The sequence below is a fragment of the Aulonocara stuartgranti genome (assembly GCF_965226115.1).
Source record: "Aulonocara stuartgranti genome assembly, chromosome: 9".
Lineage (NCBI taxonomy): Eukaryota > Metazoa > Chordata > Actinopteri > Cichliformes > Cichlidae > Aulonocara > Aulonocara stuartgranti.
In genome coordinates, this window is record NC_138960.1 from 30,166,069 (window position 1) to 30,184,021 (window position 17,953).

Sequence of the window (17,953 nt, forward strand, 5' to 3'; positions counted from 1 at the left end):
GGTCTGAGATGACACTGTGTTGATTACTCATTGACAATGATTTATATATTAAAAGCATGCTTTGCCACAGTTATTTAAGCTCAGGTCACAGACCTTTTTTTTCCTATCCTGGGATATAGCTACAGTACGAGCTTTTACTGTCACAATCAGTTGGTGCTCTGATTAATGTTATCTACCTAAAAACTTTTTTCCCTTTTTACACAATTATAGAAAATATAAGCATGCAACCTTTGCTACATTTTGCAGCTATTTTCAGCACAGCAGCTATTTGTTTCCCGTCATGTAGCATACATTATGTACTACATAACATTATGTTGTTATGTAGCTAACTTCTGTCTTTAAACTGTATATTTAATAAGCTGATGACTAACATTGTATATAACATGGCATACTATTCAAAAAAATATATTTATATCCCAAACAAAGATAAGGTGTGTGTTACTTATTAGTCAGACTCACAATTACAGCTGTCTTCAAAGAGGTTTATTGATGGTGGATGTACACGGCATTTGGTGCACAATCATATCCAGTCTAACAGCTGACGTTATCATTACAGGAAAACGCAGCCCTCCAGTAGGCTTAAACCTTTCTCGTGACGTAACGTGAATATAGTTTGTTACCGGGAATAAATGCCCTACTTAGATAATTAATCATGCACCTCAAGGAGAGATTTGTCCCCGCTCTTCCAAGTCCCACCATAAAATAACCTATGTGGGGGTCATCAAGCAAAGGTCGACAGCAAAATTACTTTAGTGTTGATTCTAAATACCTTAATGCACTGAACACTGACTCAGTAGAAACACTGTTGAGAAAGGGGAAGAAAAAAAAAAAGCAATTTCAACACACTGAGGTGTGTTTTGGTTTCACACAATTCCAAATGAAACCTATTTTAATTCTGTAGAACATAAAAGAACAAACAAAAACCATACAATCACTGTTCAGTCAGTAAAAATGAAAAGGAATAAGAAAATAAATAAATGTATAAACCTAGTGGGAATAAAGGGAATGAGTAAATGCTACATTTGGGTATAATGTATATGGGATAACAGGTTTTTCCTGTTAAGTGACCTTAAAGGGAGCACTGACCTGTAACCACTCAACCTTTTTTGGATTGGTTCCTAAGAAAACAGGGTGATAAGATAAAAATTTGAAGCTATTTTCTTTTTTAAAAAAAATAAAAAAATCACACTGCTTTCTTCAGTAGTCGTTATTATTGCACATCAATGTGGAGACAGGTGGGGTTGAGGAATGCACTTCAAATCAAGGGCTGAAGAGCGATAATGATGCAGGGCAGTTAATCTCACCTCTAATCAGCCACCCAACATGTTTCCTTTCTTTTTTTCCAAACCCACTTTTAATTCATCTTTCCTCTACTCCCTTCTAAAGATGCATAATATTTAATAGCTTCCTTCCAATGACCAACCACCTCTCCTTTGCTGGAAATATTTATTTCTCACAAATTCTTAAACCCTCTATGACCTGTAGTTTCATGGCAGTAATGCTCATTTTATAAGTGCATGGAAACAGCAGCAATGCTGTGAGCAAATGAAGCAGTGAAAGAGAAGCTACTTACGGGATGTGCTTGTAAAAGCCACATCATGATTTAAACCGATTAATCTGTGTACCAAATCTGTTCGGCACAGAGATCAACCGGTCACTAGTCAACGCAAAACACAGTAGCTAAGTGCACTCCTTATTGTAAGTTATGCAATGAAATTTGGATAATATTCAGTGTGACTGCACACACCATCTTTACTGCCAGGAAATAAGATCAGTGTGGGAAAATAAAGATGGAATTAATTACTCTTTCACCTTTCCCTCAATTCTTATTACCTAAATCCTAACCCTGCTTTCGTTTTCTTCTGACTGCTATCAAATACACATCCTCCTGACCCCACACTCGCAGCAGAATTTGGCAGATTCAACAGGGTACTTTGTCCCACAAGCGTGACAAAACTTGCTCTTCATTCCGCCGTTCCCAACATCGTTCGCGCCATCTATATCATTCCTGAGAAAACAGAAAAGACAGCAGCAACTTTAGAATTTGTGCAGACAAAGTTGCAACTAGTGAAACGTCAGGGCAAAGATCTATTTGGATTTTACACGTCTTTATACGAATGTCAATGCCACTAAAGCCGATGCCAAGTAAGCTGGATTATCCCATATTTTCCCTCAGCTTGATTAAATGGGAAATTGTTTTGCTCCAAAGCAATAACGATAATCAAAGCAACCAGAAGCTAGAGACGTATGGGTGGCAAGGTTGATATAACTGTGCATGCAAGTTTCTTTTGTTTAAATGAATGTGCAGGTAAGACTCATCCCTAATTTTTTTTTTTTTTTAACTTAAAGTAAAATTGAAATTTGCACATTCTTAGTCAAATTCGAGGTAGTATATGTAATATGTCTGTGAAGGTTCTCAGTCATCCAGGTCATCGTAGTCAAAGGAGCTTGCAAAGAAAAGCGTCTGGGCTTCTTTAAGTTGCTTGAAGACGTTTCACCTCTCATCCGGTAATACTTCACCAAGCCACCAGAGGTCAGGAGAGGTCACCAATTGATTTTCTCCACTCTTTCTGTGGAGGTTATGACTTAAGACGTTTATTCACCTAGATATGTAGGAGTCTACTTTCTTCTTGTTGAGTCCAGTCTGAGCGTTCCTCACAGATCCATAGCCAGAACTTGCTACTCGGGATTTACTTCCCACACTGACAGAGATATCAGAGAAAAACAAAAAGAAAACCAGGACAAGGATGTTTCAAAGTTATTCATTGAAATAAAGGCTCTCTGTCGAGACACCGCGTAGACATAATGTCTTGGATACTAAGAATAAAAGTGAGAAAGCGAAGTGAAACTGTTGTTTTTTGGCAGCCTTGCTCTATTCTCGGTTCTGACGTTGCATTTTGTTTTGACTCACATTGTTCGAAATGACACTTCAATCAAAATAAATCCGGGCTGTAAAAACATGTACAAAGATTGACTGTTCCAACAGATATTTGAATAGACACAGCTGAATGCACAATAAAAGGTAAAAAAAACAGTACCCACTTGACATCAGTAAATAAAAACCTGTCTGGACTCGCCCACAGTATTTAAAACACATCTGCGTATGTGTACTAACCCTGACGGTGGGCTTGTGAGCCCGGAGGGATTATTCTTCACTGAACCTGTTGAGGAGGCCTTACTAGATGGGATTCCTTAAGTGAGAGAGAGGGTGACACAAATGAGGACAATGCACATATTAGTTTTGTTTGATGCAATGAAGTCAGTCACAAATTCACAATATGGGGGGGGTGATGAGGAGTACAGCACTGTGTCTCGTACCAGTGGGCTGTCCAAGGCCTGATCTTTGGGGTAAACGAGAGGAAGCTGAAGGGATGGTTGACACAACGGGAGTGTTGGCCTTCTTTGCAGCAGCAGGAGGCTTGTACTGAAGACAGAGAGAAGGCAATAAAAATAACTATTTGGTACAAAAGATCAGCTATGGATATCATGGCTGAAAAGTCATTAACATAGTTACATTAAAGATATACAAAAACATATATCATATCATATCACTATACGACCACATAAGCAGAACGGCTTGTGGTTGTAGTGTTTGTAATATGCACATTGTGTCAATGCTTGGCTCTAAAACGGGTTTTAAAACTGCGATCTGGAAGAAAATCTCAAAGCTATAAAAAAGAACTGCAACACATAACAAATCTAAAAACACGACACAGCAGGGAGGCTCAGTGACATAACGATTAACAACTGAAGGCTTTTTATTACAATGGGGAATCAGAGCTCTTAACCAGAAGGGTTTAAGCCCTGCTGTTTTTATTGGCTACCAAATTAACTCCCTAGCTATGCACCATAGCTGTTGCTAAGTAACTTGTAATTCTACATCTGCTGCAGAGTGGGAGTCCCACCATGGTAATAAAAGACAATGATTTAAAAGGAAAACTTCTTAATTATCAGCAATTAGCCATAACACAGAAGTGCCACACATATTGATCATCAGTATAGGTTTTGTAAACCTACCTATGAGCATTTTTTAACATTTTATGTTTAAAAAACTAACAACAAACTATTTTCTGTTTAGATCCATGCTCAATCATCCAGGTAAGGAAATCCCAAAAGACTGAAGAAGTCACTTGAATGAGTGATGAAATGTTTCTCCCACTTAAAATGCTATGTCCAGATGAACAGAATCAACTTTTTGGGAACTATTGTCTGTTTAATTTCAAATGCAGTCCCCTCTCCTATCCGTGCGTGCGTGCGTGCGTGCGTGTACCTGTGTGCGACCTGGAGGCTTTTTGGCATCTCCTGACTTGCTTTTGTTGGGCATTCGGGCAGCCTGCTCCTGGCAGAATTTGATGTGTCTGTCAGCTGCACTCTCGTTGAACCTCCGCTGACAGTAAGGACACTGGATATAGTCTAAAGGGAGACAAGGTAGTGGGAAAATATACATGTAGCTTTTGTAATTGAATCCTGTATACAGAAATACTACTATCTGATGAAGTGGTGACTTGAACTTTTCATTTGCAGCTGTCACCACAATTACAGCTCGACTTGTATAGGATTTATACGAGCAGTAATCGTGCTGATATTTAGTCATTTAAAATTATTTCTTTCCTTTTAGTGACACAAAACATTCTGAATATTTCTACATTAATGTTGTTATTCATGAGTCCTTACTACAATGACAGTATACTTTAAAAAGTAATATTGTTTGATGGTTGCAACAAGTTTTAGATTACTCATTTGGACTCTGCCCATGGTAATCCAACAGTGAAGTTGCAGCGTGCCCTCTGGTGGACAAACCATACATCCTCAGCACTCATCAACGCTTCAGTCATTGAAGGGTGTTTCTGTATTGCCTTCACGTTTTAAATTTTTACTTACAACATGTCAGTCAGCCTCTACATTACATTTCAGCATTTAGTAATAACTGTCTGCAGTGTCAAGTCCATTTTGCTAAAAATTTCATTGCAGCGACTCAACATGGTACTCAGTAGTTTCTATGGTCACCATGTGCTTGCATACAATGTTGGGGAATGCTCCTAATGAGATGACAGCTGGTGTCCTGAGGGATCTCCTCCCAGATCTGGACAATGGGAGAGCCCCCGGACAGTGTTCGGTCCTCCAGCAACTGCCTCCATACTCTCGCTATGTGAGGCTGGATATTATCATGCACCAGGAGGAACCCAGGGCCCACAGCACCAGTGTAGGATCTGACATTAGGCCCAAAGATTTCATCCTGATACCTAACTGCCAGTTGAGCGCCACAGTGCCTTGCAGTGAGCACAGGGCCTACTAAAGGGGCCACAGGCCACCCTCATAGAATAACCGCCTGTCTCCTGGAATCTCCACTCTTCAGGCTGTGCTGGGAGCCACAGCCAACTTTCAAGGAATGACGTGTGGACGACCTGTGCAGGGTCCAGGTAATCACCTCATGAAATTGATTAAAAAGTGCTAATTTTTTCGAGCAGTGTATGAGACTTTTTCACAATTCTTTTATTAAGATACAAAATCTTTTTTTTATAGTTTTTCCATTTGCTTCTAGATAACTAGATGTTACCTGGGTCATAAGTAGGAGGAGGAGGCGGGGGTAATGGTCCTCCATCTTTTATGACCTGACCGATGGTCTTTGCAGCCCGGATGGTGGCAATGAAGTCCTCGTGTTTCTTGCGCCAATTTGACGGCTTCTTCGGGGGTTCTGCCTGACACGACAACAACATGAGAAAAGAGATTCTCTGTTACAGCTGTTTGCTGCTATAGTTTGACAATCTAATATTAAGAAAATACGATTAAGCTACTCTCTTACCGAATGTTTTAACTCGACAGGTTTCACAGCGAATATGTAAAGATTGCATACGCTTATCTAAGCCTGCACTTCCCACTCTTACCCTAAAAAACCCCCAACAACTATGTTTCCATAACAAAAGTACAAGTCTTATCTAAAGTTGATGATTAGCGACAGAAATTGTTCAGTGAGTTCAGTTGTCTAAAGTGGATCTGAGGCAACACGACAGCCTCTGTGACTTTCTATTTCTCCTGTGTAGTTAAAGCATTCAGACACGTTTGTCTGACAAACACAGGTGACTTGGAGAGAGCTAAAACTACATTTTATTATATTTTCCTCTTTCCTAAACTGCTGCCAAAGAAAAACTAAACAAAACAGAATTTGTCGCATAACTAGACGTTTGTCCTGTTCATATCACAAAGCTGAAAATTCCAGTGGGAGCACAGAGTGAGTACGCAGGAGTTAGTTGAAGCCAAGACCATCTGAACAACAGCCAGGCAACAGACTGGGCAAGATTACTTCACTGACTGATACTCATGAGACAGTTTCTCACAGAGAAGAAATAAACGAAACAAATACAGTTTTTAGTTGTTAAAGAGTAATCTGAAGGTTCAAAGCAACCGCAGCAGCTGAACTAGAAAATATAGCATTAAGGCTGTCACGTTAAATGAAAGAGAAAAGAACACTGGATACAGAAGGATGCCAGTTAAAGACAAGAGGTATGAAAGGATTTTTAAAATTAATATCACCAACATGACTTGGCACACCCACAGACTATTCAAGCCAATACTTCAAGGCAAACAAAGTTTTTGTGTAGCCAGAAAAACAGTGAGGGAAAGCCTCGCGGGCTTCAACAGATTATCTGTGCTGCTAAAAATTATATCTATGGAAAGGAGGGACAATTGAACAAAAAAAAAAAAAAAGATAAAAGCAACTTACTCTTTCAGTAGCAGATGAACTTTGTGACTGAAATACAATTGAAAGTTGTTTACATTGTAAAAATAAACTGTCGACATAATACACTGAATGTGCTGCATGGAAATGAAAATTCATAGGCGCCACTCAACACCATAAGCGCCAAAATGCTGTGTACATTTCAAAGGCTGATTCTTTTCTGGGTCCTCCCTGGAAAGCCTTCATGTGACCCGGATTATAAAAGGTTTATCTGGATAACTTGTTTGCAGAGTAATATAGAGTTTTCGGATAATTAAGGAATATGAACAGCATTGTTTCCTTTAGGTGTTGTATTATTGGATACAACGCTGAATAAATAACCTCAGATTAAAAACAGGTCATTTTTTAATAATAAAAGCTGGACGTATTTATGAATGAATAGATTACCTAAAAAAATGAACAACAGCGTTTTAAGCAGCATGTGAGATCCAGCTAGTTTTCTGACTTTAGGCAATTTTTTTTCAATCCTGTCAATAGTCAAAATGAACCACTGCTGACAATTTATGTGGATTTCCATCGCTCTGCTTAGGTGAAGGCTTACCTTTGGTTTGATGGGTTTCAGTACGGGGATGTCTGTTCCCTCAGCTCTTTGTCTGCTGGAGTCAAAAACCTTCCTCTTTTTAGTTGCTGATTTTTGGCAGATTTTTGAGTGCTTCTCCTGTTGAAGGAGGACAATGTGCACAAAACATGACAAAACATTTTTATTTGTTTTTAACACCACTGGCATGGCATCACTTAAGATTTGTATCTGTCTTTTACTATAATTTAAGTTTTCAACTATGTTTTCCTAAATGAATTTCTTGAAAGAGGAGGAAACTTTCTTTCAAACATTTCAAGCTCAAATTTAAATGAGTAACATTAACAACACCAGTAACCTCCTCAAAGCTGCAGCCAACTCTCTGAAGCACACTAATGTCTTCCTGATGGAGACCCAAACCTATATTGCTATACATATCTAGAATAATACACCATGCTTTAATGCAGCCATTATCTACTAATGAGGCAAAGTGCTTGCATAAGAGCACATATTTGGTTGTTTACCAGAAGATTCTCTTCAAATTAAACACCAAAAACCTTTATAGCTTTGATGTATTAACTCTGTAGTATGTTTTAGTCATTTCAACACAATAAGCAAAGGAACAGAGGATTTTGGGGGAGTAAAAATCAACTCATATACACTCATTAGCGACTCTGTTAGGTACACATTAGTACCAGGTTGAACCCACTCTGCTGGAAGCATTATAACATGCCATGTTATAATCAGAATATCAGAACATGTCATGTTATCAGTAGATGGGTACACTGTGGTAATAAAGATCAGGAACAACACTCAGGTAGACGGCTGTATCAAAACTATGATATCCTCCACACCATTACCAGCAACCTGAACTGCTGACACAAGGCAGGATTGATCCATGCTTTCATGCTGTTTTAGTTACTGATGCCTTCCTATCCGGTTGAAGCAGCTGGGCCTTTCCCCTTTGATATCTGACATCAACGAGGCATTTTGACCCAGATAACTGCCACTCTGTGAATATTTTCTTTTTTTCTGTCGATTCTCTGTAAGCCCAAGAGATGGTTATATGAGAAAATCCCAGTAGATCAGCAGTTTCCGAAATACACAGATGTGTCTATCTGTCACCCATAACCATGACTCAAAACCACAGTCTTTTCGCCTATGATGATGATAATAATAATAATAATAATAATAATAATAATAATAATAATAGATTGCATTTATATAGCGCTATGACACCACCCTTACCTGCATGTGCTGCAGACAGTGCTGAGAGTACTGTATTGCTGAACATGTGTGAAGCCATCCTTTCTAAACAATCTCCATTCACTGATTTAGACAATCAAGTGAAAGAAAATGCTTCACATGATACAGTCCAGTTGATACTTGTGCTGCAATTCATCTATATATAAAAAATGGCCCACTATGAAATTAATTAAATAATTAATTAATGACCAATATTTCCAACTCTGCTTTATGGGAGAGCAGTACTACTAGAGACGTTTCTTAGTGAAATTTTTAAATCAGAGTCTTGAATATCACAAATTTGTTCAAACAAAAAGCATTTCTGCTTTGATAAAACTTTCAACTCCCCTACAGAGCTCTTCACAGGACCCTGCTAGCTATCTGGATCATAGACACATTATTATTGAACAAACAGCTGATACCCTGTCAGCTGAGAATTAATGTGGTAAATACTGTCAGCCAGGCGGGTTAATCATAGTGCGTGATCAACACACCCCCAAACAAACACTTAAAGTGTCTGCGATTAAAATATTGTCCTCTTAAAACAGTGTTACACATTGTTTTGTTTTGTTTGTTTTTTGTATTAAGAAATGTCAGAAATGAGCAAGAGGTGATTTGTTTTTTTTTTACCAGGACTTTGGGGAAGAAAGATCTTTTACAGATATTACACTGAATCCGATCGTCAACCAGAGAAGCTTCGCCATCTGCAAGAATAACAGAACAAATTCGGTGAAGGTTTAAAGGTCAAAAATGGGCCACAACGGGACTAAACAAACATGGGAAGAAAAATAATGACCCAGTTAACATTTGATACAAGGTAAATACTTTCGCGGTCATAAATTGTGTTCTTCTGCCACAGTAAAGGCAACGATGTTTTATTGTTGCCTTTACTGCTCATTCTACACGGATACTTCAAATTTCCTGAAAATGGCTGGAGGAAAATAGTCAGATTTAGCTAAGTTTAACGTACAGAGTCAAACACTTCGAAGTATTACTGTACACATAGAAACGTATTTAATATTAAAGGTAAGCAGTCTCCGAAGATTCATTGATATACACGCTTTAAACCATTCATTTAAAAGTGTTATTTGTTAGGAGTTTGCTGGTTAGCCGGATAGCTCCTCTAGCTAGGAATCGCACCCATTCAGATAGGAGGAGCAGCTAGCTTCATCTTTGGCCCTGACGTTACCTAGCATTACTTGGGCTAAAACCCAAACAAAAAGGAGGTCGCTATACAAAACTGTTCATCTAAAGGAGCCGCGAACCCCAAAGCGTCCCCTTGGCAGATAAAAACGAAATGCTGAAATCCCAAATTTGCCATAAAAGGCTTAAGTAAACACACAAACAGCAATATCGCATACCTTCAAATTCTTCCATCCTTAGGTTATTCCTTATCTGGTCCTGTTGCCGTTGTTCGAAAACGGCCAGACGTAGACGGAAAATACAAGATGAAACCCCCTCTTCATTTCCGGCTTTGCTAAAACGGGAGAAATGTTTTGTTTTTACCCATTTATCCTGTAAGGAAAATTACTTTAATTTACATATAAATTTATTCTGCAGTGTATTGTGAATTACTGATGTCCTGTGTAGATCTACATTTTTGGTTTGTCATTTTTTTGTGTTTTGTTTGTTTCTCTGTGACTTATGTCGACACTACTGGGACGTCCTGTTCCAATTCCCAATGGCAGGTAAATATCTTGACACTACTGATCTTTGGCTACCGATAGCAACTGGGTTGTCCGATGCCGCTCGGTGAGCTAACATGCGAGTATTTCATTGGTTATTACTGCACTGTTTCTGATGGAGTGTTCAAGTATGCACTGTTTATTTTGGACAGCAGGTGGAGCGTGGGAGGGAACCTCTGTCATGTTTCCCAGTATTACTCCTAACCATCAATTTTTGGGGGAGTTTGCGTAGCTCAGTTTTCGCTGGAAACTAGCAAATGTTGCTGTTACTGGGACGAAATCTTTTTTTTTATTTTATTTTAGCTATAGAAATAAATAAAAAATGAAATGCTATTAGTTATTAGTGCTGTTATTGATACAAAGTTATGTTAATGAATAAACGGGCTGGTAGCTTTACCTTGCATCTCAGCTTTGTTTGGGGATGGTCATTTACAGAAACTCATTATATCAACCAAACAACAAAACTAGTGTGCTCCTTTGCTGCTTTTGTTAGCTCAAACACTTGCGCAGAACAAACACTCGGAAGTTCCTCATTTGCCATACTGACAACATGTGTCATCTGAATGGAGGGATTCATGGACAGATGCTAAGAGGGCACAGCAAACATGTGCCTTTATCACAAGAGGGACGTTGTTTCAACACTGACTCCCTTTTGTGTGATCTCTCGCACCACACACACGCCCAAGCGCGATGCCTTTTCACCATTTCAAATTATAGCAATGGGATGATAACCATTCGCTAAGTCCTAATGTATCCTAACCTTTAAATAAGGTAATGATTTTACACACACATTCACGGTTAAACAATGCACTTGGCATTAAAGTTTATGGCTCTCACTTTGTCAGATATTAATTAATGAATGTGGTGCAAGTATTCCTATTAGTAATCCTATATGTGTATTTATTTATTTATATGTATATTTATCTATCTAATAAAATAAAGGAGTATAGGTAAAGTAGCTGGTAATGAAAAACTTTTCTGTTAAGCGTCCCTTCAAAGTAATGCGGTTTTATTCTGAAAGTAATACTCGGAAGTAGCTTTGGTGTGCTTGATTTGCTTGACGTTGGTAAATTCTCTTTCATGAGCGCATTGGGGAATACCGAAATGGCAAGATCCGAGCCGATGTGATTGACCCCTGCGAATATTCGGAAGCCATTTATTCCAAACAGGTAGCATACCTTGTTGATCATATTAAGAATAATAACTGCAGGTGCAAAGTGCGCAAAGCTCGTAAATGCATGTGTAATGTTAATATCATGCAGGCTACGTTTACTGACACTGACCTGGCTCTGTGGGGGTCTTTGTCATCAAAGACAGACGTATGGATCTTGGTTTTAATAATGAATTTAAACATTCAGATTCTCCTGCAACCTTAAGCTCGTCTGTATTTAAAGGTTATATGTCTTCAACAAAAAAGAAAAGAAAAAAACTAGCGCTTTATTATTTAGGACGCCAATGCGCGTGACTGCATCGCTTTAGTAGGTGATAAATTGTCATTTTGGACAAATAGTCTTTGTGGAGTGACGTCACACTCGTGCAGACTCGCGATGAACTTTTAAATAAATCACTTAGCTAAGATTGCCTTAAATGTGTACGAGCTGTAGAAATAACAGTAAAACATTTGCACGCTCTTACAGGGAGGGTGTTGACAGCTGCGCGTGAATCCGTGGTTAAGGAGAAATTGTTTACTTTTGCGCTTGGCACGGTGATGTTGGAGTATAGCATGTCTGTTTGTGTGAGACCTGGCATCAGTCCCAGGTATGCCCAGGCCACCTAGAATAACTCTGGCATAAGTTTCTGGGACTCGTTTATGTACTGCCTTTATCACTGCTAATATTCTGTTTGGCAGCATAACAAATCAAACAGCTGCAAAGCAGGAGTAGACTCCCCCCCAAAAAAAAAACTTCATAGTGAAAGACAGAGACGGTTGGCCTGTTGTATTATTCAGCGATTTGATCATTTGTTTGGAGTCTGTGCTATGTATATTGTTGTCCAGGCCAGCTGAGCTCTGCTTCCCACATGGGAGTACACACACTGTACACACACATATACACACAAACACACAGCTGAGTTGCCAATGTTCTAATTCATGGGTACAACAGTCTGACTAAATTATGTAAACTGGCAATTAATATTTCATAGAATATGAGCATAGGAAAACACATCGCAAAATGTCCTGTCACTTCTAACTTCAACTTCTAACTTCAAATAAAAACACAGCTTCAGTGGAAAAATGTCTGCACGTACAGATCTGTAATCCAATTAGATTCACTTATGTTCTATCATAAGACAGGTTCTTTATTGAAAGGTGTGGGGAGGAATTTTATATCTCATTTGGCTCTACCAGGACATTTACTCATGCAAGCTACATTAACCTAGCTGTTTACATGATTTAACGTTTCAAATGATATTTCTTCTTTATTGCTAATAAACCTGGAGAGTTATACCTATGACCACAATCCAGTGCCCCGATTCTCATATTAAGTTAGAGAACAGCCGTCTTATCTCTCTTGCTTCCCCACACGTTTGGTCTGTCAGTCGTACACGGACAGCATCTGCCGGGTCTTGCCCATCTTGACACCATTTTGAGAATGACAGCTGAGTGGGAGGGTGCTCAGATGATGACAGAAGAGGTTTCCAAAAATAGCCACAGTCCACCGCAACTTTCTCTAGAAATAGCCACAAATGGATGTGAAAGTGAGGCATTTTTAATATATACTTATATATAATTTAAAAATCCTGCATTTGACTTGGGGAAAATCAAACCAACCTTTTTTTGTGACTGAGTGTTGTGATGTCTTCTGAGGGTTTTTTATTTTCCTTGAAAATTTTAAAGTAGTGGCAGCAAATAAATGCAGATATCCAGACTGATACAGCCAAAGAAATCTCATCATAGCAGATTTTAATTGAAAGAAATGTGACAACAAAGCCTGAATCTGCTCAGTGCTGAAGGACAGCCTCAGCCAGACAGATTGCTACAAAGGGCTTGAATATAAGCAGAAGGATTTAACCTAAATCTCCGGGGCAGCACAGCTCCCATCATGCTCCATGTGATATGGCAGTACTTTCCTCATTCTGCTTTAATGACCTCTTAGCGTGCTCTTTGGTTGAAGTAATGCATCAGATTGTCTGTTTATATTTCCCATCGCTCTCCTCGGCATTTCTTCTACTGAATTTGCCTCCTCTGTATCCATGGTGTCGCCTGTACCCTAGACTGAGATTAAAATAGATTAAGCAGGGATTAGGTCATAAGATAAGCGGAGGGAGTGTCTGCATAGCCTGCTGCGTTACATTCTTCTTGTCAACAAAAACTGGTGTTGCCATTGTGTAAAGTTATTTAGGAGAAGCTGCACAAACTCTGTCCATTTCAGCGATCTTTCCATAAAAGCGGTGCAGATTCCATTGTCTGTGGGTCACTGTGCACCTGTGCAACTTGAAAAGGTGTGTCAGTGTGTGCTGCTGTGTGCGGCAGGCCCTGCTATGGTGAGGTGTGTCAGCGATGACGGATGTGAAGGCGACCTATGAGGACTTCATCACCTCTCGACGATCCGGCCGCAGGAATGCCATACATGATATTCCAGACGCTCCTGGAGAACCGGGCACCACTGATCTGTCGGAGAGTCTGGCACAGCTCAACATCAACAAGTCAGGTGAGCAACATGATGAAGAACGAGAACATATTTTGATGGCGACATTAATAATTCATCAGGGTAGCAACACATGGCCTCCACTCTACTTGTGTTGAGTTGAATTCTCTGGATTTTCCAACAGTGGAGAGGAAAATCAAGACTTCATAGCTTAGTTCTGCAGCATGTTTGGAAATTGTAAATAGAGCTCAAAATCACAGAGCCACTAATCTTTGGCTCTCTTCCAAAGTGTGTCTTTTGTCCTGTCTCTCTCCCAGATGGCTGCCCCTCCCTTGGTCTAGTTCTACCGGAGGCTTCTTCCTGTTAAAGGGAAGTTTTTCCTTCCCACTGTCACCAAGTGTTTCCTCATAGGGAGGGGGGGGGACGACGACATTTGATTGTTGGTGTTTTGTCTCCATTATTGTGGGGTCTTTACTGTACAAAATAAAATGTCTTAGGATGATTGTTGTTCTGATTTCACACTATATAAATAAAATTTAATTGAAGTTCTTCAGTTACATTTTACATATATGTCTTCTTTGGTGACTTAGTAGCTGCATCACTGACTTCCCCCGTAGTTAAATGTCCATGAAATCGACTGTCCCACTGTCCTCTTTCTTCACTGTTTTCCAGGTGATGAGGGAGAAGATGCTGAGAAAAGCCAGAACTCTCCATCTAAAGAAGAGCAGACTCAAGCTGAGGGAAACTAAGTGCCACCGGACATTTATGGACTCGAGCAGCCACTTCTTTTAGTCTATCTGCTCCCTGTATGCTAAGCCTCTGACTGGCCAGTTGCATCTAATGACTGTGAACAGCAAAATCCTCTATTGCCACTATCCTGCCATCAGGAAGTCATCACTATGGCAACCACAGCACAGTCTCTCTCTCGCTTGTAATTGGGTGTGTTCCATTTTCCTTAAAAACTTTCCTTCCTTTGCTGCCTTTTGTCCAAGGCTGCTGATATCAGATTGGATGTAATTTAAGGTGAACTAAACATGATGTCAACAACCAAAACCAGCCCACTTTTGACTGTGAGTGGTTTTGAGTGGAAAGTGGAGGGAGGAACGGAGGCTAGTAAAAGGTTTTTAGAGCAGCCACAGAATTAAAATTTGTCTTCCCCTCTCCTCGTCTCCTTCAATTAATGACCACTGATGCGACTGAAACACAGACGGCAACTGGACATCCACTCATCTTGCCTCGACGCCTGAACACGTGCTCCCTTCATAAGTACTCGCTATTGACCGTTTCCTATTTCCATGGATTCGGATCCATCTGTGTATTGGATTGATGGACGTTATCCAGCAACTGCACTCAGCAGCTCAAAGGCCCTGTTGTACTTTGTTGCATGTATCCATGTTAGGTGTAAAATCTAAATGGGTTTTTTTTTTTTATCATTTCAGACATCCCATTTTAAGTATTACATTGATGGTCAAACACGGTCCAGTTCTTTAAAAAAACTAAGAGTCAGATCACAAGATATAAAGCTTTTTTTTTTCCCAAGTTAGGAACAGCAACATGTGCTGCTCGATCTGTCACAGGCAAAATGAGCGTCTGTTTAGTTTTGGTGGCTGGCTTCACTGCACCTTGCTTTACTCTTGCACACTGACCCATAACTTTGAGTTCACTATAACTATTCACTAGAATTTTGTTGTTTGCACTGCCAGGCCTCACAAATGAAGCCAGGGAGTACAAATGTGTCCCCCCTCCCCCCCCAAATTGTGGGTTTTTTAAACCATTTTTCTGCCAAGGCAATATTGTCTTTTGCTTTGCTAATTCAGGACCTGGACTACTTGCCATAATTGATGGAACCACAAATTCAACTCTTTACAAGAAAATACAGAAAGAGAACCTCTGCCCATCGATTTGTGGTCCAAACTTCAAGCACACTTGGGTTATTGAGTTGGACAGTGTTTCAAAACACACCAGCAAGTCCACCTCTGAATAGCTTGAAGTAACAAAATGAAGGTTTTGGACTACTATTGAGATGTTTTTCATTAAAAGCACTGTTCATGCTCATAAAACCCTCCAATGTGGCTGAATCAAAACAATTCTGCAGAAAAGAGTCACTCAATGTGAATAACTCTTTGCCAATACTTGCAAAACCTCTTGCCTGCAGTTCTTATTACCAAGGCTAGCACAACCATTTATTAGGCTTAGGGGTCATGTACTGTTTCACACAGGGCCAGGTAGGTTTGGATAGCTTTTTTTCAATTAATAAAAGAAATCATCATTTAAAAAAAAAGGAATTTTGTTTGCACTCAGGTTATCTTTAGGAAAATACTTTTTAATGACGCTGTAAACAATGAAATTGATTGGTTGGAAAGTAGGATTTCACCCTTACTGTACATCTTATACTTTAATAACTGGCCTCTCACTGTCTGCAAATGTGTCCAGTCTAACTTGTGATGGCCTTGAATGCAGGAGTTCTCTCCTTACATGCAGGGTATCTACACACATTAAGTGGTTATCCCACAGTTTAACATTTGCACTGCCATGTATTATACCCAAGTTTGTAATTTGGTTGTGGTGGACATCAAGGAAAAACATTTATTTGCTACTTAAGATTTGGAAATTGCACTACTGAGTGTGGTTTATTAGCGTGTGCTGTATGTGTAAATTTCCGTAGATGAGACGACTGTTAGAATAAATATTATGTACTGGCACACTGCCTGTCAGTTTTGCAATTCCCTTTTGTAATCTGTTTTCACAGTTTCCTTTTAACACCATTACTGTACTCTGTCCAATTTAGATCTACTAATGAAATATGTGGGTATGCATTCTAAAAATGCTTTATTACTTTGTTATATCTGACCAGCTGATCATTTTGTTTCTTTGTTTAGTTACCTTCACAAAGGAGGTTATCTTTTTGCTACTGTTTCTAGTTATTTGTCAACAGGATTATGTATCTGCAGCTACCTGGATGATTTTCAGGAAACTTGGAGATAACGTGGAGTATGGGCATATAGGAAGAAGCTGTAAAAATTGGGCGGGTGGTTGTAGTAAATCTTTAGTTTTAACCTGTTAAAGGGGATTAGTGCCATTTTATAGTGCATCATAGGACTAAGATAACTTGTACTCTGAGTCCAGTGTAATGTGATTTAATGACCGGTACTGTTGCAGTTTCGGTGAGCTATAGAACTCAAGCTGTTGTTCCATTCTCACTGTTATTTTCAGTATTTTATAAAAATTCTCGATTTAGTCACGTTATTGTGTTATCAGAGGCATTACTATGTAACATACTCATTTTTGACTTTGTCTATTTGGTTAGTTTTGATGTGCAATTAAATTTTACTAGTGAATTAATCGAAAGTGTCAAGACAAATTAATGCATCCTCAACAGAGAAGGCTCAATAAGCAAAGTCTTTGTCTCCCCCTGGTGGTCAATCTAAGCTATTCCATTCAACAACGGAAAGGCCCAATCACTGAGCGCTTCTGTTTTGTAATCGATATCAGACGATGTAGAACGATGCAATAGATAATGCAAGCATTCACAAGTCAGTGAGGTCATGTGCCGTTAGTTAAGGTCAGCTTGATAGAAAGATACTATGATGGCTAGCTCACGTGAAGGAATTGGTACTCTCCTATAATAGACCCACGCACTGTAAAAAGAAAAAGGAAAAAATGATGACTATGTTTCTCTTCCTGATTAGATTCTGATTAGTCAAGTGCTAGGCAGTAAACACGGTGGTTATTGACACGCATTGATGGTGGTAAATAAATTGCATTGTGTGCAGAAGGTCATGTCAAACCGACATGACCTTCTGCACACAGTGTAACAAAATTGAGCTGTATCATATGGTAATCAGAACAGTGAGGACTCATTTCACTGATACCAGAGTTGTTAATGTTGAAGATAAATGGTACATGCTGTAATAATGCAACAGAGCTGTATCTGTAATGACAGAGCAGCTGAGTGATTATTGTTGTTATAGGCCTTTGAAATGCTACAAGGCAACTTATGGGTGGAGCATTTTCTTCAGTTTTTCTCGATTACTTTCATTCAGTCTTTCTTCCTTGTTCTGATGCTCGGTTTGAACTTCAGCGTGCTGTCTTGACCATCTCTACATATCTAAATGTTTTGAGTTGCCGCTGATGTGAAAGGTTGATTAGATATTTGCATTACTGTGATTATTAGGTACGCCTG

The 17,953-nt window shown here is 39.3% G+C and overlaps 2 protein-coding genes across 6 annotated transcripts in view; one reads left to right on the forward strand and one right to left on the reverse strand.

The window, feature by feature from the left end:
• pkia (cAMP-dependent protein kinase inhibitor alpha) overlaps window positions 1–17,112 on the forward strand; it is a 204,644-nt gene extending 187,532 nt beyond the window's left edge. The window contains exons 1-3 of one of the 3 annotated variants that reach the window (XM_082547732.1): window positions 9,252–9,315; window positions 13,656–13,833; window positions 14,443–17,112. In XM_082547732.1, coding sequence (XP_082403858.1) covers window positions 13,683–13,833; window positions 14,443–14,519 — 228 coding nt within the window. In that variant the 5' untranslated portion in view covers window positions 9,252–9,315; window positions 13,656–13,682 and the 3' untranslated portion in view covers window positions 14,520–17,112. Of the gene's footprint in view, window positions 1–9,251; window positions 9,316–11,211; window positions 11,353–13,655; window positions 13,834–14,442 lie in introns of those variants that run through there. The other 2 variants (XM_082547731.1, XM_082547733.1) reach the window with 2 other exon arrangements.
• On the reverse strand, window positions 469–13,358 carry zc2hc1a (zinc finger, C2HC-type containing 1A). Of its 3 annotated transcripts, XM_082547726.1 has the most exons (12): window positions 12,954–13,358; window positions 12,631–12,852; window positions 9,860–9,975; window positions 9,129–9,202; window positions 7,278–7,394; window positions 6,722–6,748; window positions 5,558–5,699; window positions 4,271–4,413; window positions 3,319–3,424; window positions 3,116–3,191; window positions 2,604–2,702; window positions 469–2,008 (listed from the first exon to the last, which is right to left on the reverse strand). In XM_082547726.1, the coding sequence occupies exons 2-12, from the start codon at window positions 12,660–12,662 to the stop codon at window positions 1,873–1,875; spliced, it is 1,068 nt and encodes a 355-aa protein (XP_082403852.1). In that variant the 5' UTR covers window positions 12,663–12,852; window positions 12,954–13,358; the 3' UTR covers window positions 469–1,872. The 3 variants fall into 3 exon arrangements, with proteins under 3 accessions (XP_082403852.1, XP_082403850.1, XP_082403851.1); XM_082547724.1 differs by lacking the exons at window positions 12,631–12,852; window positions 12,954–13,358 and adding an exon at window positions 11,467–11,552; XM_082547725.1 differs by lacking the exons at window positions 6,722–6,748; window positions 12,631–12,852; window positions 12,954–13,358 and adding an exon at window positions 11,467–11,552.
• Window positions 17,113–17,953: the final 841 nt, after the last annotated feature.